The sequence below is a fragment of the Cydia pomonella genome, chromosome 1 (assembly GCF_033807575.1).
Source record: "Cydia pomonella isolate Wapato2018A chromosome 1, ilCydPomo1, whole genome shotgun sequence".
Taxonomy (NCBI): Eukaryota; Metazoa; Arthropoda; class Insecta; order Lepidoptera; family Tortricidae; genus Cydia; species Cydia pomonella.
Window position 1 is genome coordinate 19,584,478 of NC_084703.1, and position 24,110 is coordinate 19,608,587.

Below are 24,110 nucleotides of genomic sequence, written 5' to 3' on the forward strand. Positions count from 1 at the left end.
AATTAATAAGTATTAAATTAAACATTAGGTGCATATAAAATAATTGTAAATTTTACTTGAAAAATATTACTTTCATACACACTATATCCAAACATTTTTATCGATAACGCTCAAAGATCAATTATATGCACGAGCACCACTCTACTTCGCGGCGTCAATGAAGGGAGCGGTTGGCGGTCGTACCAAGAAACAATAATGCCCCTGTGAATATCGTTAGCGGTTTAATGCATTGCGCCGTTGCTAAGGACACTACAAATAGTTTTCCATGCCAAAGCGTCAATGTAGGATGCATAGACAAATTGCCACTCGTTTGTATGACAACATGGTCTGACTCAGAAAAATCATATGTCACTGGATTTATTTGTTAAAATGTGTGGTTTTATTGACTAATACGTGAAAAAAAATGTACTCACATGTGGTATGTAACTCCATGATCCTTATAGTTTTTGGATGCACTCCTATTTCGACACAAAATAACGCTATAATTCGGCATTTCAATAAAATTGACGCGCACATTGTTCAATGACAGCTAATTTGCTACTGTCTTACGGCGGGCCGGTATGGCCACGATGTGGCCATGTCGCGGCGACACGCGCCACGCCTCCGTCAGCCATCTAGTACTTTCTATGATCTGAGCATGACCTCCTTCGGGCCCATGACTATGAAAACATTGTATTGTAAGTTTTCCCACAAGGATCACGACAACGACTGCAACCAGTCTGGATCACATGTACTGGAACGGGGAGCGCGACGCACTGCGTGCAACTCCCGTAACAAGCAATCTTAGTGACCACCTCGCCGTGCGCGCCGCGCTGGTGCGTCCGCGCCGCGCGCCTCCGCCTCGCACGCGACGCGCTCGCGTTTACTCGCCTCGTAACTATGCCTATTTTGGCGCAGCTATTGGGACCGTGCGAAGTGCGTGGTGGGGGTAAGTAAAGCGATCCCAGCGCATAAGGTGGTAAAAATTTGAACTAACTGCGGATAGCGTCTTTAACATTTCGTACAATTCTATGGCTCGAAATGAAACTTTGATTTACGATTACTCCTGAAATATTCATTTAAATTGTATGGTGTAATGGGGACCATTGTAATCTGTATGAAATTAGGGAATGCAAAAACCGGAGGTTTTTCAAAACCGGTTTTTTCTTCGGTTTTTAGAATCAACAATTCTTAAATTCATCGCCATGGAATAAAGAAAAGATTGCTTCACGTGTAAAAACGAATGCTAGTATAGTACGAGGGTTGCTACTTATATATCCGGAAACAAAAAAACAAACGTACACGGCTGAAAATGGTTTTATTGTTTTTCAAAGTATTCCCCTTGATGATCTATGCACTTTTGCATTCGTGTGAACCAATTTTTGAAGCACTTCTACCACTCCGCCTGAGGTACCTCCATAACGTGTTGTTTGAATGCGTCGACAGCATCTTCAGCGGTCGAAAATCGTTGACCGCGTAATTTATTTTTTATATTGGGAAATAAATAAAAATCATTGGGTGCCAAGTCAGGGCTGTACGGCGGATGACCCGTTAATTCCACATTTTGACCTTCCAAAAATAGAGTTGTTTCGCGTGACGTATGACAGCTGGCATTGTCATGATGAAGAATGATTCTTCGTCGCTGGTTAGTTTTACGAATTTGTTCAAATACTTCCGGTAAGCAAATGGTCGTGTACCAATCTGAATTAACCGTTTTACGATTTTCTAGTGGCACTGTAGCTACATGGCCATTAATACCGAAGAAGCAGGCCACCATTTGTTTCAATGTACTTTTTGCACGAGTAACTTTGGTAGGGTTTGGCTCATTTTGAAACACCCATACCGTTGATTGTTGCTTCGTTTCGGGATCGCATGCAGATCCAGGATTCGTCACCTGTATAGATGTTATAAACGGCCTTTGAGTCACCACGGTTATATTTTTTTAACATTTTATTGCACCATTCAACGCGAGCATCTTTTTGCTCCTTAGTTAAGTTGTGCGGTATCCAACGCGAACAAATTTTTTTTACAGCTAAATGATCATGTAATATGCTATTAATGCTAGTCATAGAAATACCCAGAGTCGACTCTATCTCGCGGTACGTAACATGTCGGTCGTCCATTATAAGTTTTCGCACAGCCTCAATATTTTGTGGTACAACGACCGATTTCGGGCGACCTGCCTTAACTTCGTCCGTAAGCATACTACGTCCACGATTGAACTCACTAAACCAGTGATACACAATAGTTTTAGATGGAGCTTCATCACCAAAAGTTGAAGTTAGTTGATCTATGCACTGTTGTTGCGTTAAACCACGCCGAAAATCATAATAAATCATAGCACGAATATTTTCACGAGTGAGTTCCATTCTTGCAGCGAGATGACATTTAAAACCCGTCAAAAACAAAACACTAGCGTTAATAAGAAAGAAAAAATATACCGGCCAGTACTTAAACAAGTTCAAATTTTACCATGGAGGTCAAATATACTATTTAAGAAGATTGTAATCCCGGTTTCCGGATATATAAATAGCAGCCCTCGTATATACACGATTTTATCACGAAATTAAAGACAGAATATCTGACTATTTTATTGTGTTGTATGGGAATTGTCAAATGACTTAATGTTATATGTAACTAGGAATAGGAACAAACCAATTATATAAAGTTATTTTTTTGGTTTGTTGATCAAACTAACACAACACCACATTATTTGATTTGATGTCGATTCAACCGGTTTAGGACCGATTTACACCCTTATAATGAATAAAACGTGCAACTTAGTAAAAAAAAAAACGAATAAAACCGAAACCGGTTTTTTCAAATTCTAAAAACCCGGTTTTGGGTTTCCGTCAAAAAACCGGTTTTAACCGGTTTTTTCGGTTTCGGTTAAAACCGGTTTGCATTCCCTATATGAAATGCTTAATATATCTAACGTATTTATTTTGATAATTGTTAATAATGTATCCATGTAAATAGCTTTGCAAATGCCGCCACATATTACGTGATCTTTTTATAGAAGTTAAGAATGGATATAGTAAGTTATCCTTAAAAGATAGACATTTCACATCGCGGACTTTTTTGTAGACCTATGAATGAGAAACAATCCCACCATACATTGTGTTGTTATAGCTCAAACGGATTAGGCAGCGTTTTCAATTAAAGCTCTTAGCCAGCGTGATTTTTTCCGACAACATCGTTATATTTCAAACAATTTACACAAAACCTTAACAAGTTATATACTTAAGCCTTCCTCAAGAATCACTCTATTGATAGATGAAAGTCGTATGAAAATCCGTTCAGTAGTTTTTAGTTTTGGAGTAGTTTTATAAGATATAGTGAATTGACGATTTCCCCTAGAATTGCGGACACTAGGTTGCCTGACAGTCGTGCACGCTCCCAATAGAGAGCGTAGACTGGCAACAAATTATAGACAGACACAATATGTCCGTGCAAAACCTGATCATATCCATCAACAATATAATTAGGAACAAATTTGAAATTTGTTTTCCGCTTACCACGGTAAATAATCATAAGAGGAACTCATGGGTAACTAGTGACATATATGAATTTAAGATATTATTATTTGACATAATAGACATTGGAAAACTCTTGCCCGGCAATATGACAATTTCGAACTTAATAACCGACATGAATAATAAATACACCTTAATGCTTAATTTAAAAAAATCGTCCTTTTATACATATAAATTAGACAAGAGTACTAACACTATCCGGTCGATGTGGACAATAATAAATCAGGAGAGAGGCAGATTGATCAATGACTCGATAGAGTTCACGGATATGATCAGGGATTGTAACGGTGACCACTTTATATGTAAAAAAGATGCCGCCGATACTATGAATCGCGGACTAGCCGGGGCAGCGGCGGCGAGCGGCGCGCGGCCCGCTTCGCGCCCCGCCGCGCTCGCCGCACTGCGCGCCGCGCGCCCGCCCGCCGTCAGGTACATAAGACTAAGGCCTTTCGCGTCAGACGAAGTGTATAGGATCATTACATCCGGGATAGCAAGGAAAGCGACGAGAGATATATTCGATATCTCGGTGGTCTTACTCAGTTCTGCAGCACCGCATCTGGCACCCATACTGGCGGCAGCATACAATCGGTGTATCCGCGAGGGAGTATTTCCGGACGCTCTGAAGAAAAGTCGTATAGCTCCGCTATTTAAGGGCAAGGGCAAGAGAGAGGCCATCGATACAGGCCGGTCGCCATCATCCCGGTTCTAGCCAAGGTGTTCGAGTACGGCCTTAGTGTGAGAATAACCGACCACCTCATGGCAACAAACGCGCTATCCGACCGGCAATATGCATATCGCAAAGGCCGTTCGACTATATCCTTGACACGTCACGTAGTACGTCAAATACTAGAGGCTCGAGAGTGCAAAAAACAAGTCGCAGTTTTATGCTGTGACCTGTCTAAAGCGTTTGACTTAGCGGACCATGACGTTTTGGAAGACAAACTGTGGCTTTGCCAATCGAGCTCTCGAGCTCATGATGGACATGCTGCGCGACAGGTCTCAGGTGGTGGTTGCAGACAGCGGCCGCGTGCAGTCGGACGCGGTGCATAACAGCATGGGCGTAGCGCAAGGATCATCCGTTTCTAATATCTTGTTCTCCCTTTTGCTTAACGACCTACCCGACGCTATATATACCGGCGAGATTTTCATGTATGCGGATGACGTTGCGGTGGTTGTGTGCGCTCCGACCTGTGATGCCCTAGATGCGCAACTAAATGTGACTGCCGCATGCCTATCAGATTGGTTCCGAACTTCCGAAGTAACGGTCTCATTTTGAATATAAAAAAACTCACTTCATTCACTTCGATCTCTCGGGTAGGCAGATGGAGTCACTGTCAGTAAACGCGAACGGAATTAATATAGATCAAGTCACAAATACGACCTTCTTGGGCTTTGAATTGGATAGAGGACTGACTTGAAAGGCCCATATCGATAAGGTGTGTGGTAAACTCTCAGCGTCCTGTTTCGCCCTAAAAAGGCTGGCTCGGATCCTCCCCCGCGACATTGTGCGAAATTGTTATTTTGCATCAGTGCACGCACATCTGCAATACGGAGTAGATCTGTGGGCTAGTGCTGCAGATTGGGAAAGGGTGTTTCGTCTTCAAAAACGTGCCGTACGAGCCATAGTTCGCATCTAACAAACGGAGTCTGCGAAGCCTCACTTTAAGTCTCTGGGCATATTAACACTGCCATCGCTGCTGCTACTCCAAGCAGCAGTGCACGCGCGAGAACAGTTGGAAAATACAGATTTGAGTAACGAAACGTCTCGCCGTTATGCGGTACGTTCCACTCGAATTGGGAGAAGACTCCCAGCCGTGTCGCACAAGCTGGCCAAGTCAGCCAAACTCGTGCACGTTATGGGTCCGAAGGTATAATATAATCATCTACCCAATGAAATAGTTAACACACACAGCATCACAATCTTCAAAACAAAACTGAAGAGTTGGCTAATCGAGCAGGCTTTCTGTGACCATAAAGAATTCTACAGCCGTGATCTTACAAAATCACATATGTAAATAATAAACGTACTCTGCATGTATTAGTGCAGTTATCAGCCATAATCTTGTGTTAATTTAATGTTTTATATTTTAAATTGATATAATTTTTATTATTCATAAATTGATTATGATTATTTTGATTATTTTATACAATCGTGATATAATAGAGAGCTTTTCAGTCGAGTACCGTGTTTTGGCAACGAAGCTTGCTGAGTTGCCAAACTGAGGTACGAGATTGAAAAGCTTGATTATATCACTATTGTATACAATACTTTTTCTACGGGTCAATAAAAATAATACTTTAAACGAATAAAATCATACAGGTATACAAGCCAAAAGTATACAGCTATTTAAGATACGCGAGCAACCGCGATACCTTCATACTCGTACGCGCCCCGGCCGCCGGGACCCGGCGGGGTGGTCAACGACACCTTCTCGTAACTCATGAGGCCCTGGTACTTGCTCCTTGCTAAATTCAATTTGTAGACAGTCTTTTGTAGATTTTGGCCACCGTAGCCTATGGAGACTAACAAGGTAACAAGCAATGGTAATAAGCGGTTTTCGTAGTCTATGGATGTTGCTATATTAAGGGTGTCACATGTGCGTTTTTGACTCATGAAGCAATTGTTTCTACTATAAAACCTAAAATAAATAATTAATTTGAACTATCGTTTTGTTTCGTCCTCTTGACAGCGGTGAGCTGTGATTGGCCCATTTCATTATAGTTGACTAAACCGTTTCGAAATAAATATTATAGTTGAGTTGCGTTACATGAAAACTACCCAATTACAGTTTCGTATACGAAATCTTAATTCGACCAACAGTCGACGAGTAGAAAAAAATTATAATTCCATGGCGGAAAAAAAAATGACAATTACAGTTCAATCACCAACCTTCAAAGTATTAATGGTGAAAATATTATTTTTCTAGCTTTATGCATTTTAAAGTTTAAAGGAGATTGATCGTGCACAAATACTTCGAAAATTCTTATCGATCCCGGACAGCCACAGCTGAGTCGCTTAAGATGCTAAAAGCTAGTATTTGTAGGGTCATAAAACGTTACAAGGAGACTCTATCAGCCGATAGGAAAATACAAACTAATCGGAGGTCTGGGACAAATATCAAGATTTTGGGAAAAAAGTCCCAAGGTCACTCAAACAAAATTCAGAACTGTCTAATTAGGATTTATCCCAAAAATTCAAAGAAACTTCTAGAAAGATAAAGATGATTCACCTCAGAGGTGGCTATAGGAGCTATCGAGCAAAAAACAGCCAAATCGGACTGTTAAACAGATCCGCCAAGTTAAAACACAAGGTCGACTATTGTACGACCACCCAGTATTTACAAAAAACGAAGGTTGCTTGCAGCGATTCATAATAAACATAGATGACGAACTAGCTCTGCAAAATGACCCCACACATATTGTGCCGAAGCGGGCGGGGCGTCAACTTTGTGCCGCGGAGCTACTTAGTTCGCAAATGGCGGCCCGTTGTCACAGTCGTAGTAAGTAGTATTAAAATTATATCTTTAATAAAAGAAATATGCCTTACTGTGCGGATAAATGATGTGCTAGTCGTTCCAACAAACACTGGAAACAATATGGGATTACTTTTCACGTATAGTTTAGCTAGGATCATATTATTTTGATTTCTCTTGATTAAAACAGGTTTCATATGGGGATAATGTTATGCATTTTAAACAATCGTTGATATTAAGAAACTTTCATTTTAAATTTTTCAGGTTGTTATTTTGACAATTTAAATTTGTGATAGTAAATACGAATCGTCGTTGTAGGTGGCGCTTTTTTATGTGTAGGTACATTTTTACTAAGTAAAGTAAAGTAAAGATCTCGCTGTTATTTATAACTTTTCGTTAAATTCGCGGAAGGCTGCACCGATTTGGCTACTTTTGGTATTGCAATATTTCTAGCTCCAGGGACGGTTTGAACGGTGAAAAAATATGGAAAGAATGCAAGTGTGGGTGTGAAACCTACGTGGATCGAAAATAATAATGCACGCACTTAACAAACAATACGTAATGTTTGAAATACAGTTAAAAAGTTATTATTATTTAAGTTAGTATTAAACACAAGCGGTTAGCACAGGCACACACAGTTCACCGAAACACTAGTTAGGTTCATGCACCATACCATTTATATTAGTCCGTGAATCCATAGGTTAGTATCACGATAAGCTACTAGTCAAGTACGCGGATAGGATTTAACTGGCGTTGACGATGTGCGAGCGATGGATCCCGTGACGTAGGTAACACTGATGACAGACGCGGGCGGCGCGGCGCACGCGTTTCCGGCGGTCTAGCAACGGTTGCCAGCCCGCGCGCCGCCATGTTGTCGGCTGTCGTGAGTGGGTCCACACGAAAAAGGTTTTGTGACTCTGTTTTGTTTGCGTACTTTGACGTGGAGTAGGCCCCACAAAGAAAATAGTAAAAACAATAATGATATTTTCCCATTCCCATACAAACTGTTCCTACGACGACGTGTTCAATACGAATTTCTGGATGAACGATACAATGTATTAATTGGTTCGGAGGCTTAATTGCTTTTAAACAAGTGCGACAAACGAACAAATAATAAGCCTATATATTAATACTCTTTAAAATAAAATAACAAATTATCATACAAAATATAGCATTGAAAACGTTTTATATCGCATGAAACCGTCTACGTGGAGTTGGTGTATTTTCAAGTGTCAATAATGCTACAGCCAATCACAGCGCCTTATTTTATAATACACCAATCGTAGTTTGGGTGGTTTAAATTGACTAATCATGGTCAAACGCAGTTTCGTCGAAGAAAACAAGACGTCAACATCGACGAGTTGCAATTGGTCCGTTATGAGTACTGCGTGTTTTAATAGTGGGGCCACTTTTACGCTGATATTTTGTTTGAGATTAGTCTTCTATGTTTTTTTCGTTCGCTGGTTGCTTGTTGTTGGACGACAAGACGTATGTAAAACTCGATTTTAATAAACTCCTCTGTTCGAAGTTTTATATGGCCAATAATAGAGGTAATTTACCCGAAAAATATAAGTTCGTGAAACTTGACAAGTTCGCAAAAAAACATGTGATATGGCAAGTAAAAATATATAATATTAATGTTTTGGTTATTTTTTTCCATCGAGTCTACTTATTTTTAACTACTAAACTAAGTAGCGACTGTTGAAATGCTTCTTTATTCCAATTTTCCAAATCTCATTAATAGTTATAATTTATTAGTAAAATGGCTGTGACATAAGGTTTGAGTTTTTTGTCATTTTGGGCCAATTATCTTAAACCTAAAATAGGGTCAAGGAACGGCGCCATCATCACTATCATAGTTTATGTGACTGCTACATAATGAAATGCAATAAAATACGAGTAGTGAGTGAAGAAACGAACGTACCGTTAAATACGCCAACTTTGCCCACTTTTTTGGGAAAAACTAAAAAAATTCTAGTTTTTTGTATGAAACCTCGGAAATATTTATGTATCTGTGGTAACACCGAGATCATGCGCATTTAAATTTAACTGCAAATTTAACTTTAGTCAACGTTTTCTCCATCATATGACCGATTTTGAGGTCGGGTAAAGTTATCTGGACTTTTAGCCAACATTGCCCACCGTGATGTTTAGCGCAACTATAGACCTTATTTGGTTGCCATAAAAATCAATGAAAGTATTTTGGCAATGAAGGCGATCGGTTCAAAAATTAACTCGACATAATAATACATGCTCGAAATACTTTCCTATTAAAATGAGTGGGCAATGTTAGCCTGTACATTTTTTCTTCTTCATACAAACGGCGTGTAGCGATTTAAAAGTGCTAGGGTTGTCAAAATTGAGAAGATAATAAAAACTGAACATTAATTTGCACAAAGTTGGTAGGGTAGGTAAGAAACAAAAAATATTAATAAGGCGCAAAGTTGTTTATTTCAATAACGTTATATAAAAATCTAATCAACATTTTCTTCTGTAGCATAATTGAGATCAATCATCACTCGGCATAAGTAAATTCTACTTAAGGTAATCAAACACAAATACTGTGATAAATTTAAATGTCTTAAACTAAACAAAGTTAAGTTTAAGTTTTCTGAAGTGGCCATTACTATTTTTTTTTTAATAGACACATAATGGAGTTCAGAACTCTAGCTACTTTTTTAATTACTTGTGGTTTTGTAAAAATATTTTTTTGAATATTTATTTTGACATAACACACGTTTGAACGCATTTATAGCTTAGATGCCTTAGTCTGTCGTAAAAAAGTAAAAATGTCGAGTTGACAGCTGCCAGTTGCCAAATGTCACACACACAGCTGAACCGCGTACAAACAAAGTCGTAGTTGTAACCAATGAGGAAGCAATATTTGACAACTGGCAGCTGTCAACTCTACGTTTTTCACTTTTTTACGGAAGACTAAGGCATCTAAGCTATAAATGCGTTCAAACGTGTGGTATGTCAAAATGGTTATTCAATTTTTTTTCTGAAAAACGGCCAGTAATCAAAAATGAAACTATAGTTTTCGACTCCATTATATATTAACCATAGAAAAAAAAGAATTCCTCATGTGGAGACGATCCCGGTTGAACCAGAATGTCACTACCAGATTGTATTGTCACTGGTAGTAGAAGTAGAAGTAGTATGCTATAATCTCAGCTCAATCGGATACCAAAAAGTGGTCGAAAAATGGCTTGCAAGATTTGATCCGAACATATGTACGTACATACAAATATTGCAAGATTTGCACATTCATAAAAAAAAAAGTTTGTAAAAAAAAGTGTCAACCCTAAGCATTTTTTTACTGCGGGCAATGTTGACACTCATACGACGGTACATTACTGGGTAATTTTGCCCATCAGCATAACTTTTGTAATATACTAGTTACAGTAACGAACCTAGCATCAAAATACTCAGCTCATGGTTTTACATTACATACAATCGATTCAACATACCTGTGTATTCGCCATGATGTACAATTCCCTTCCAAAATTTCTCAGTAATTGGCCCGCAAAAATACACTCCGTACTCGACAAGTCCCGACTGGTTACTGAATGAAGTCAGGAGTGCACGCGCTATTCTGTGTTGCCACAGGTATAGTTTACTTTCTACCAATGTCATCAATATTGCCATAATTTTGTAACTTTTTTAGATATTAGTAGATTGCCTTAGAAATTGTGTTTTGGGCAATGTTCCCCCTGGTGGCAAAGTTGGCGTATTTAACGGTAGTGAGTTTCTTAAATGGACCACACGAGTGTGTTATACCTAATTATGTACAGTTAGGTACATACACTATATTATCTACACACATGTTGTAAACTCTATATGATGTATTCACTAACCACGTGTTGCTCTCTCGTGACACTCGCGGATATGAGGTGGCACCTCGGAAATATCTTTATCGCTCATTTTACACAAAAGTTATGCTATAATTGTTAGTTTTAAAACAACACAAAAAATTAATTTTATACTTACAAACTAATTAAAAAATAAACTGTACGTTAAATGACGGTAAATGAAACCTTTTTTCAGGCATGTCAGAGGTTAAATCAAATTACCCTTTTTCAGAGATGTTCGGAATTTTAATGTCATTACCAAATAATAACATTTTCACAGATAAGCAATTTGCAGTAATAAAACAGTTTATTATTTGTGGATTTTGAAAGCATCATAGAGGGTTTAATACGAGTTTCCAGCATATTGACTCGGAGAGATACCGAGGTGAAAGTCTTAATTTGACTGGGTTATTTTGGCTTCGAAACCCTAAAAAGCCTCCTGCTGGTACGCCTTTTTTGACGTATTGGCACTACGAAACCATACACTGAATTTGGCCCAAACGCCTTTTGGCCGGTTCTATTTTGATTTATGGTTTGTTGTTACAGGTACCATCGAATGCTATGAGCTGCGGATTGCAGGCTGGCAGCGGTAGCGCACGACGACTGTGAAATCGTTCGTAGTGGTTGTTTGCGTGCCTAGCTACAGCGAGCAAAGGCGCCACGTGTGGACCTGCGTACGCCCGGGGGCGGGCGCTCTGCGCCGCCCCACAACTGCATATGTAAGTGCCATTGCAACAGTAGTATGCGTGTGCTGTTAATCTGCCTCCCTCCCGTCGTCATGGCAATGGAGGCCCGGATATTTACCTGCCATCGCGAATGCGTTATTGACGTTTCGTCAGCGCGGCAACTCGTACCTGTTGCATCATCGCCCCTTCAAATGGTGCTGCGAATATTACTTACCAGTTGTCTGTGATTTAAACCGGACATACTAACACGTTTTCGATTCAGTGCTGCTCTCTTCAGTATAAAATCTGACTAAATGCATAGGCATTAAAGCTATAAATTTTGCTATTCGTATCTTATCTCTTATCTATTTACATTTTTTTTCACATGGTTCTGTGTTTTAATATATATAATGTACTTTTCTGAAGGTGTTAATTAATTTAACTTTAATATTATGCATTTTGCTTGACAAGTATTGATAATGTGTCACATAGACCAACTTAGAACCATGAAAAAATTTATTAAGCAACGAATGTCAACTCTATATTGTTGCAATACTCCGGAGTCCTACGCCAGTTTTGCTAGACGGTAAGCGTCTTGCGAATTCACCTGTTGCGCTAAGCGTAAAAGTAGCATGAAGGGGCATTTAGAATGATTCTTATGACATCAATTTGAAATAAATCGGGAAACATAAAATACAAATAAGAATTAAAATTTAATTATATAATACCGTTATTTTCAATTTATACCTTAATGCCATTAAATAATATTTACACAAGAAGTCAATTTACTATTTCTTTTTGAATAACATTGTAAATTGTTTTTCAAGCAGATTATACATGGTGTTTGTTTTATAATTCCGCTAATTTTGGCAAATGGTGGGAATGTTGAAGCTTGCTTTCTTTCATAAGTACAGTCTCGTACATGTAATAAAAGTTTAGTTTATGAATTTTAATTTGGGGCCACATAAATTACGTCACACGAATTTAATTATTTTTTACCCCTCCCTCCTGGTGTGACTTCACATATTTGGCAATTTTGTATTATTATTTTATGACAAGAAACCAACTAGGAATAAAAAAATCACGATTATAAACTATATATCATTGTTCATTTGTTCATTGCAAAAACGGAGTATTTAACTGTACATCGAATACAAAAAACAATACCATTTTCGGTTACAGGTGAAGTGAAAGTGACGTCACAAAGTTTGTGACTCCCCCCTGCACAACACACAACATGTCAAATTTTCTTGACCCTCCCTCCCTCCAAAACGTATGACGTAATTAATGATGACCCCTTTAAAACAAAGGCTTAAGTCTAATCAGATAATAAATAATTATAGATCATTACCGAAGTTTAAAGTAAAAATGTTAGTGTGATGAGCATAAATATTTAAGTATGTTGAGTAAACGAGGGGAAAAACCTTGTAGTTATTAGGTTCTCAATAATTTTCAGGGTCAAGTTCTACAGTGCATAGTTGAATTTTTAGTGCTATTTATATTTCTTGCGTCAAATGATGTCCCAATGATAGCTCAATTTTATATGGAGTAACTGTCACTCAAAATTTAGCAGACATGTTTGTACATTTATTATTATAGAAGTGTAATATTTTATTTAAGTATTAAAATTACAGTAGAAACATAATTAAACAATTATTTTTTAAATTAAGCTCAAACAAAAGAGACTTGAAGTAACTGTCATAGGGACCAATCATTCGACGTGAGAGGTATAGTGATTATAATTTTTTTTTTGCCATGCGAAACCTTTAATTTCAAACACTTGTTTATTTTTTTTAAATCTGGTTATTGACTGTTTTATTTGGACAAAAGGCAAAGGGAACCAATAAAATTAAGTGTATAATGAGAGAATATGTCTTTACATGTTGTTGGAACATCTTATCTGACTGTTTTTCGGAAACTGGGACGTGTGTCAAATATAACTTGCGAATGTTGATTAGGCCGCAGTTAGACTCTCATAGAAATGATCATACTACGGGGTCCTATCTGACCATAATCATAGAATTATGGTCGCATGCGTCGAATTTGTTAAATGTGACCATCATAGGTTGTATTCAATGACTCCCATATCTATGATCACAAAGACAGAAACCGATGCAGGTGAAAGTAGATGTACAGTCAACCAATTTGAATCCTAGGCCACTATAGAACCTTGTCGCTTTAACTACTCTATACATGACATGCATCACTCAATAAGCACTGTCGTAGAAGTCATTATGACATGGTTCTATAGTGGCCTAGGAATCAAATTGGTTGACCGTACAAACTTGGGAAATTTACTCACGGCATTTCAAACAAATTTTCTTGCGGAAGTTTAAAAACATAACTAAAAGTCATATCAAAGGAACGCGTTTATCACAGTGTAAATAATACAATAATCCCATGTAGCTTACTTAGACTGTCCAATAGTGCTCCCGAAAATTGTATTCCGGAAATGACAATGAAAAATTTGATCAGTAAGGTCGGACCCGGGAAACAGAAAAACGGCCGGCGAACGCGGGGCGGGCGAGGTAGTGGAAAGGGGTAGCGGTGGTGGGTCAAGCCTCCCTTGTTGCGTCCCTGCTGTGCCTAGATCACATCTATCGATTAATCCCGGCCGCAGCTATAGATAATCAGCGAGTGCAACTGGATATGCGCTTGGGTATCTGACGCGTAGCGTGGCCCACTAAATATTCATTTTTGAGCCCTTAGATTTCAAATGCATTCATGAGATCAATTTACTGCTTTTCTAAATGTCTTTTGACTAAGATTATCTGAATAACGTTGTGTGTTGACTAATCCTACCAAAAACAATATCATGTAAATTGTTGCCATGATGAAACCATAAGGCTCGCACTGTCAAAAACTGCCAAGCTTCTAACTCTATAAGCCCTGACTTCACAAACTTACTCAAAACATCAAGGGGCTTGGCCGTTTTGCCACCGTCGCATAGGTAATGGAAGTAATACGAAATTTATTATTTATAACATGGAGTCCCTATATACATTTTCAGACCTCTAGCATCAAAATTTTCGAAAGTCTCATACAAACTTTCATCCCCTAGTTTAAGGGGTTACGGCGTAAAAGTTATGAGTTTAGATTTTTTAGTTATTTGTGTACTAATGCTAGCTTACATACCAAATTTCATCTTTCTAGGACTTCAGGAAGTACTCTAGAATTTTGATCAGCGAGTGACAAAATCGGGGTTTTTTTTAGATATCAAAAAAATGTAAAGTATAAGAGCTATGCCATTGTATCTTTCTATGTTTCTTAAGTCCAGTATTGTCAATATACCCCGAGATTATATATATATATATATATATATAAGAAGCCATTTTGAAAAATTCAACCCCTAAGGGGGTTAGAAAGGGGATGAGAGTTTGTATGGAAGGCAAGTTTTATTTTAAGCTAGGTATTTAAAAATTTGTTAAAAGGTAGTTTATTAAAAAACAAGGAAACTAATTTCAGCGTTTTTGAAAATTCATGCCTCAAGGTGGTGAAAAAGGGGTTGAAAGTTTGTACGGAGATCAAAAAAATTTTTCAGTGCGGGACTTTAAACTTGTACAAAGGCATATTATTAGAATCGAAGTAAAGTGAATTCAGCGTTTTTAAAAAAAATATCCCCTAAAAGGGTTAAAAAGGGGCTGAAAGTAAAAATCCATTACAAATGCTTTGAAACTTCTTAGAAAGGCATAATAGCCGATCAGAAATATATTAAACCCCTGAGTTGGGGGTAAAAAGGAGATGAAAGTTTGCATCGGGAACTAACATTTTTATAAATTTATAGCGAACATGAAAAAAAGACAAAATATAGGAAAACAAGAAAAAATAGTAGACTTAAAGGGAATTGAGAGGGTCTTTATCGAGATTTTTTTTTTCAGTTAGGGGCTTGAGACTTCGTAGTTTGTGACATACAGATCTCATGCGTTGTATAATTATTAACAAATGATTAATCGTCCCTACTGCTATCTTTTGCTGCATAATGTTGTATGCTCATGTAGAATATATAATCACCAACATCCACGCGTACGAAGTTACGGGCAACAATTAGTACATACATATATAAATGCGTGTGTCCTGACTGACTGATTTATCAACGCAGAGCCGAAACTACAAAAGCTAGAAAGTATCAATTTGCACACTAGGTTGCATTTATAAATAAATAATAAATAAATATTATAGGACATTATTATAGGACATTATTACACAAATTGACTAAGTCCCACAGTAAGCTCAATAAGGCTTGTGTTGAGGGTACTTAGACAACGATATATATAATATATAAATATTTATAAATACTTAAATACATAGAAAACACCCATGACTCATTTATAAAGTGTACAAGAGCTAAGAACGTTTGTATGGCGTTTAAGTTTTAATTTAAGCTAGGAACACGAAACTTCGTGAAACACTATGATATTTAAAAAGAAGAATATAAATTCAGCGTTTTTTTTTAAATTCATCTCCTAAGGGGGTAAAAATGAGGTTGAACCTTTGTATGGGGAACAAGGTTTATAGCACAATCGGATTAGGACCAACCTCGAAATCTCTGGAACAGACATTAAATTTGGTATGTATTTAAATTAAAGGCCCTTTTTTCATGCCCACATTATTTGACATTTGGGAACCTCGAGGAATCGCAGCCATCTTGGAAAATGTACTATCCAGGAGAAATACGCGTTTTACTCTAAATCTACGTTCTTTATTAAATAATCGTGTAATTCAACATTCAAGCTTATTAAATTCTCCACAAAATAATCCTAGACATCTTTGCGCAAAAATACATCATGCTATAAAAAATACATGCTGAACCCAGATTTAGGGTTTAAGTACTGATGATTCAGTACACCCTGTAGCTTAGGATACTGGACTGTTTTTTCAAAATGACGAATCGGTAGATTCCTCTTGCCCTTCACAATCTATTTTTACTTGTTCTATTAAAGAAAAATCAATACAGCCGCCTTGAGAGGACTCCGAATATTAAATCATATTTTTCTTCTAGCGCCTAAACTATTGACTACTATTGAGCGGATTTCAATTAAATAGACATCAGTAGATCCACAATAAGTACACAAGTGCTATTCAATACAAAGTTACTAAATTAATGGAAGAAAAAAGTTTAGGGCTAAATAATGTGATTGCAAAAACAGATTTTAGGCCTTAAATGGGCTTCAAATAGTGAGAGTAGTCAAATTTCACACCTACAATTTCTGGGATCCCTGTTTGCTTGTCTAAAAATTTGAGCTTCGGGAACCATGGGGATCAGACGGCATAGGCAAAAGTATGCGACTTATTTGTATTTTTTTTTCTCTGTAGCTATGGATTGAATATGAAGATTGTGTAAGGCGTAGTGACAGCTCATTAAATTTCACACGATAATACTATGTCTCTAAAATGAAGCCATCTCATAGAAATATGACTCAGAAGTCAAAAAGTTCTACTGACGTTTTATTCAAATAAAACTCGGTAAAAATATATATGTGTACTTTTCATTACCTTATTACTAGGTACAAATAAGGTGAATGTATATGTGAAAGAACCGTTTAGGATTAAACTAAAAAAAAATGTGCCCCCTTGTATGTATTAACTTATTTGGAGAGCAGAACCTTTAAATTCGAAAATATTCTAATTTGCTAACATTAATATATGGGCATTTCACGCCAAGCGGACAGCGAAAAAAATGTCAGGTCATAGAATTTGGTCATGTTTGGAATAGTTATACTACTCAATGTCCTGAGTTTATTTATATTTTTATTCGGCACCGTTTCCTGTTTTAAAGCATTTAAAAAATGGACAAAACTGAGAAGTGCATTTTTCAAAAGCTGTTGTTGCTATTATTTAATAAACTGAAAAATAAGTTCAATATTGATTTTATACAATTGCTCTTTCTCGAAGTTATAATAAGTTTTATTTTTTTCGATGTTTTCATACAAAAACCCGGAAATGAAAATTTCAAGTCGAATTTATATAAAGTTCGATATTTTTGACTTTTTTATTTTTACTTTAAAATGTAGCTTGTAGTTCATAAAAAATGCCTGGAAAGTTTGAGAATGGGATCTGCATTAGTTTTGGAGATACATGAAGTAAAGTGCATACGTGCCGGTCTGAGCGTTCGTACTGGCGATTCCTTACTTTCTTTAGTAACCCAGTTAAATAAAGGTTTTCACCTAGGAATGGCAAATAATGAGCTGGAAGCTATGTTAAAAGTCACAGAAATCCTAAAGTTCTTCAAAGGTCACAAAAATTGGTATATGACGAATATCAAGGTTTCGGTAGCTCCAATGATGATAACGTATAAATGAAGATTGTAGAGCATAAAATCAAGTCATGTTCCAGACATTTTTTCAGTCCTTCAACCGTTTGCAGAATAAGTGGCGCGGCGTTCAGTAATGCCAGTTCACCGTGAATTACATAAAATAAGTTATAAAATTTTCCAGATGCTATTTACTGAAATGGATCATACGCTGATTTAAAAACAAAAGTTGTGCCTCCTGTGGACAGTAGTTAACAGATTGTGTACATTTATGTTTTGATTTTCATGAAGCTTTTATCGCCGACTGTACTTTTCTTGCACAGTTATATGCTCTTTTAGCTGAATATAACAAACCTAAACTCAGTTTTGGCCATCTGATGTCATGATAATATTCTTATACATTGATATCATGAATAATATTGCATTATCATTGGTTTTTAGGGTTCCGTACCAAAAAGGTACAAAAGGAACCCTTATGGTGCGACTCTGTCCGTCCGTCTGTCTGTCTGTCTGTCTGTCTGTCTGTCACATCGCTAAATATCTCGAGAACCACTTAAGCTATCGATTTGAAATTTGGAATAGTTATGAACAACGCTAACCCAGACACATTGAAAGTATTATATTTTTATTTTGTTTTTATTAATTATGGGAAATGCCCAATATGAAGAGGGGGCAAAATTTCAAAGTCTAGTAACTAGGTCAAGTGGGGTATCATTTGAAAGAGCTCAAACTGTACATTCCAAAACTTTTTTTCTTATTTTCATAGAAAAAAAAAATGTATTATGAAGGAAAAAGTGAAAAAAAATACCGTTCCCCCTCCCTTTATCTCCGAAGTTTACCGACGAAAAATTATGATTTTTTTACATAATATTAACATTACTATAAATTTTACAGGAAACATATGATCAGATCTCTATCTTGGTAACTTTTTTTTTACTAACAAAAAACCCTTCCGATTTCAGTTTGCAATTTAACCAACTTTACGCAAATCGGTTCGCATGATAGAGAATTATCCTCGAAAAACCAACAAACGTGCATTACATCGCGCAAATTAGTTAGACAATTTGCCGATAGATGGCGTTGTACACAAATATACTTAGTATGGGTACTTCTGTTCAAAAGTCTTTCGCCTTTATACACACGAGATAATTCAAAGTTTGTACGGAACCCTCGGTGTGCGAGTAAAACGAACTTTCACTTTACCGGTTTTTTTAAAGCTTATAAACCGGAAACGGTGCCGAATAAAAAAAAAAATTCATAAACTGAGGACATCTAGTAGTATAACTATTCCTAGTATGACCAAATTCTATGACCTGACATTTTTTTCGATGTCCGCTTGGCGTGAAATGCCCCTAGTGATAAGTAAATAAAAAGGAGAAATATTTATTCTTTCCGAGTTCTATTTGAATAAAACGGCAGTAGTACAACTTTTTGACTTCTGAGCCATATTTCTATGAGATGGCTTCGTTTTAGGGACATAGTGTTGTAAACATTTGCTGTGTGAAATGTAATAAGATTTCACTTCGCCTTACACAATATTCATAATAAATCCATAGCTATAGAGATAAAAGAAAAATCAAAAAGGTTGCATATTTTTTCCTGTGCCGACTGATCCTCGTGGTCCCCGAAGCTCAAATTTTAAGACACGCAAACGGATTCCAAAAATTGTAGGTGTATTTTTCTTGACATTTTATCCGTTTGTGTGTTTTTATTTTTTAATTTCCTGACATCAATTTTTCTAGTGTGTAAGCGAATTGATGTAGTACTGTAAGCTTGCACTGTGTTAAATAAATAAATATTGTTTGAACCCCATTTAATATCTAAAATCTGTTTTTGCAATCACATTATTAAAGTTTTCCTCCGTTAATTTTAGTAACTTTGTATTGCATAGCACTTGTGTACTAATTATGGATTTACTGATGTCTATTTTATTGAAATGCACTTAATAATTTAGGCGCTAGAAGAAAAAAAAATGATTTAATATTCGGAGTCTAAAGGTGGTTGGTTTAATTTTTCTGTATAAAAACAAGTGTAAACAGGTTGTGAAGGGTAAGAGGAATATACCGATACGTCATTTTAAAAAAATCCGTCCTATAACCTAAGCTACAGGGTGTACTGAATCATCAGTACTTAAACCCATAACCCTACTTTCTGGTTCGCAGTCAAGTAAAATGTTAATATTGGGGTAGATCACGTACAGATGGATAGTTAAAAGTGGATTTCATATTCCTCCGAGTTTCCTATTAAGAGAATGTCCCCTGGAAGTGTATAAGCATTAAACTTAGATTCAGCGAGTATTTTCTGTAACAAGTTGTTATTTCTGCAAAGATTATCAAGGACTTTTATGTGTAGAATTGAATAAGCTTTAATGTTGCCTTACACTATATTTTCATAAAGAATGTAGATTTAGAGTAAAACGCGAATTTCTCCTGGATGGTATACATTTTCCAAGATGGCTGCGATTCCTCGAGGTCCCCAAATGTCACATGGTGTAGGCATGAAAAAGGGGCATTTAATTTATATACATACCAAGTTTCATGACTGTTCCAGAGATTTCGAGGTTGGTCTTAATCCGATTGTGCTATTATATTATGTTAAGAACTTGAAACTTCGTAATATTCGAGAAAAGTAATTTCAGCGATTTCGTATTTTCATCCCCTAATAGCAGCGAACGAAAAAAACAGAAGACTAACGTCAAACAAAATATCAGCGTAAAAGTGGCCCCACTATTGAAACACGCAATACTAATAACGGACCAATTGCAACTCGTCAAAGTTAAGGTTTTGTTTTCTACGACGAAACTTCATTTGACCATGATTAGTCAGTTTAAACCACCCGAACTACGATTGGTCTATTATAAAATGAGGCGCTGTTATTGGCTGTAGCGTTGTCACTTGAAAATACATGTCAATGGAAACCAACTCTAGGCAGACGGTTTCATGCAATATAGACTAGTTTAAAATGCAATATTTTTGTATAATTTATTATTTTATTTTAAAGGCTTATTATTTGTTCGTTTATCGCACGAGTTTAAAGGCAATTAAGCCTTCGAACCAATTGATACATTGTGTCGTTCATCTTATAGGACACACAGATGTAAATTAATGTAAATTTGATAGTTCAAAATTGGAAAAATACAGCTGGCATTTGGGATTTTGGATTTTGCTTTGATCACGATAAAAACCGATATCTGAGGATCCGAGAGGCCTTTTAATATGAATTTGAGAAAAATACTTAAAAAAAAAGCCGCGGGTTGAATTTTAGAATTTTTCATCCGATTAAGGTGAAAATCGATATCTGAGGATTCGAGCGGCCCTTCATTATGATTCTGAAGTCATATTTGGTAAAAGGGCCCTCCATCTTAATGAAACGCCCGACATCTAGAATATCTCCATTTTTGCTCTTATCATGATAATCATTCATCATATTAAAGCAAACACGGATAAATTTAAGATGTCGAGCGTTTTTGCCAAATTTGACCTCAGAATAATAATGAAGGGTCGCTCGGATCCTTAGATATCGATTTTCATCTTGATCAGAGCCAAAATGCAGATATCCAAGATGGCAGGCGTTTGTTTCGTGACCTCATATTTATTATAAATGTCCTCTAGGATCCTCAGATATCGATTTTCATCTTGATTAGAGCAAACATGCAGAAATTCGTATTGATCACGTCGTCAGAGGAACGGTTTGTATGGGAAAATATCGTTGTTGTTTTTACTATTTTCCTTGCATTCTTTCCATATGTTTTCACCGTTCAAACCGTCCCTGGACGTAGAAATATTCCAATACCAAAATTAGCCAAATCGGTCCAGCCGTCCGCGAATTTAACCAAAAGTTATAAATAGCAGCGAGGTACCGGGACTTCGTAAGAAAGTACACATAAAAAACCTCCACCTACAACGGCGATTCGTATTTACTATCACAAATTTAAATTATTAAAACAACAACCTGAACAAATGAAAAATGAAAGTTTCTTAATATCAATGGTTGTTTAAAATGCATAACATCATCCCCATATAAAGCCTGTTGTGATCAAGCGAAATCAAAATAATATGATCCTAGCTAAACTTTACGTGAAAAGAAATCCCATATTTTTTCCAGTGTTTGTTGGAACGACTAGCACATAATTTATCCGCACAATACGAGTAAGGCATATTTCTTTTGTTAAGGATATAATTTGAATACTTCTTACTATGACTGTGACAACGGGCCGCCATTTGCGAACTAAATAGCTCTGTGGCACAAAGTTGACGCCCCGCCCGCTTCGGCACAATGTGTGTGGGGTCATTTTGCAGAGCTAGTTCGTCATCTATGTTTATTATCAATCGCTGCCTATTAGGGTTAAAAAGGAGTTGAAAGTTTGTAACGGGGACGATTTCAATAGGGATTTGAAATTAGTAGGAAAGCAAAATTTTAGAAAGTATGAAAAATAATTTTAAGGCTTTTGAAAATTCAGCCCCTAACAGGGTTAAAAAGGGTTTGAAAGTGTGTTTGGGGAAATAAATCCCCGGGGATGAAGTCGTGGGCAACAGCTAGTCTGGTACGAGTATAATCCAAATTTAAAAAACGACGAAGCGCTTCGAGAAAAGGTAGGTAGTGCCTATGTGCTCCGCTTAGGAATTGCAAATATTCGAAACTTTCAAGTATTCGAATATTCGATTTTTTCTTACGATTCGAATATTTTTCAGAAATAAGAAAATGATCGAGAAATCGGTTTTTTTTAAATCGTTTTATTCAAAAACTATTTGCATATATTGCAAAAACTAATGATATTTTGCAGAAATTCACTTAATTGACTAGATTTTATCATCATACTGAGATGCCCACATTTATAAAAAAGCGGCCAAGTGCGAGTCGGACTCGCCCATGAAGGGTTCTGTACCATTTATGACGTATTAAAAAAAAACTACTTCCTAGATCTCGTTCAAACCAATTTTCGGTGGAAGTTTGCATGGTAATGTATATCATATATTTTTTTCCGCAAACTATTAAGTTTAGAAAAAAATATATTAGAAACCTTAATATCATTTTTGAAGACCTCTCCATAGATACCCCACACGTATGGGTTTGACGAAAAAAAAAATATTTTTAAATTTTATGACTTATGAAAAAAAAACTACTTACTAGATCTCGTTCAAACCAATTTTCGGTGGAAGTTTGCATGGTAATGTACATCATATATGTTTTTAGGTACCCCACACGTATGGGTTTGATGAAAAAAAAATTTTTGAGTTTCAGTTCTAAGTATGGGCACCTCCCAAAATTTATCATTTTTTTTTTCTATTTTTGTGCGAAAATCTTAATGTGGTTCATAGAATACATCTGCTTACCAAGTTTGAACAGTATAGATCTTATGGTTTCGGAAAAAAGTGGCTGTGACATAAACGGACAGACAGACGGACATGACGAATCTATAAGGGTTCCGTTTTTTGGCATTTGGCTACGGAACCCTAAAAACGAGTCGAAACGCAAAAATTAGACGTATTCAATATTTCTAGATAAAACTTTTAGTATAACTGCATCGTTGCGTGAATTAATATTATTATAACTATAACTATCCAAACACGTAAGAGAAAAAATAAATTAGTGGGTAATTATTTTCCGATTTACATTTAATATTTATTTTTAGTCACTCGGTTGACTATAAAAAAAGCCTTTTATTCCATTGTATTTTGAACCGCTCTATTCCAGGTTGTGTGAGAGTAAACGGACAGTTGAGTGGTTTAGCATCGAAAAGTAGTTTGCATTGCATCATTTGAGAAATGATGAGTATGGGTTGAGAATGAGTGGGGTACTCAACAAATGTCATCTTTAGATGGCCTGGTATTGCTAGCGTCATCGGGTGAAGAGTTGAAGGAGATGGTAACTAGAATGCATGGGTCTTTTGAAAGAAAAGGAATGAAAATAAATGTAAGTAAGACGAAAGTAATAGTATTTGGAAAGGGAGAAAATATGACAAACTGACAAATTTTGATTGGTCAAGAAAGAGTGGAACAAGTGAAAGAGTTTGTGTATCTGGGAACCTTGTTCACTAGGGACAGTTAGCATGATAGACATTGAAAGGAGAGTAAATGCTGAAAATCGTGTGAATAGAGCACTTAACGCTGTTATAAGCAGCCAGAAGATGTCACATAATGGTCTATTGCCTGTGTATAGAGGAGTGTTGGTGCCCACACTTATGTATGGTAGCGAAAGTTGGGTATGGCAGAAAAGGGCGCGCAGTCAGAGCCAAGTGGATGCAGTGGAAATGAGAGTGTTGAGAAGTGTGTGTGATGTATAATTAGGAACAGTGTGATAAAGAAAACGTGTGGACTGAACGAAGCTGTAGTGACAGTAATTTAAAAAGGTATGTT

The 24,110-nt window shown here is 36.7% G+C and overlaps 1 protein-coding gene across 3 annotated transcripts in view; it reads left to right on the forward strand.

Moving 5' to 3' along the window:
* LOC133526756 (uncharacterized) overlaps nucleotides 1-24,110 on the forward strand; it is a 77,216-nt gene that overhangs the window by 17,022 nt on the left and 36,084 nt on the right. For 2 of the 3 annotated variants that reach the window (XM_061863490.1, XM_061863481.1), the window contains exon 2: nucleotides 11,386-11,558. Coding sequence is in view for 2 of the 3 variants with exons in the window: in XM_061863481.1 (XP_061719465.1) it covers nucleotides 11,557-11,558 (2 nt within the window). In the remaining variant the exon portion in view is untranslated. Of the gene's footprint in view, nucleotides 1-11,385; nucleotides 11,559-11,887; nucleotides 12,091-24,110 lie in introns of those variants that run through there. The other variant, XM_061863473.1, reaches the window with a different exon arrangement.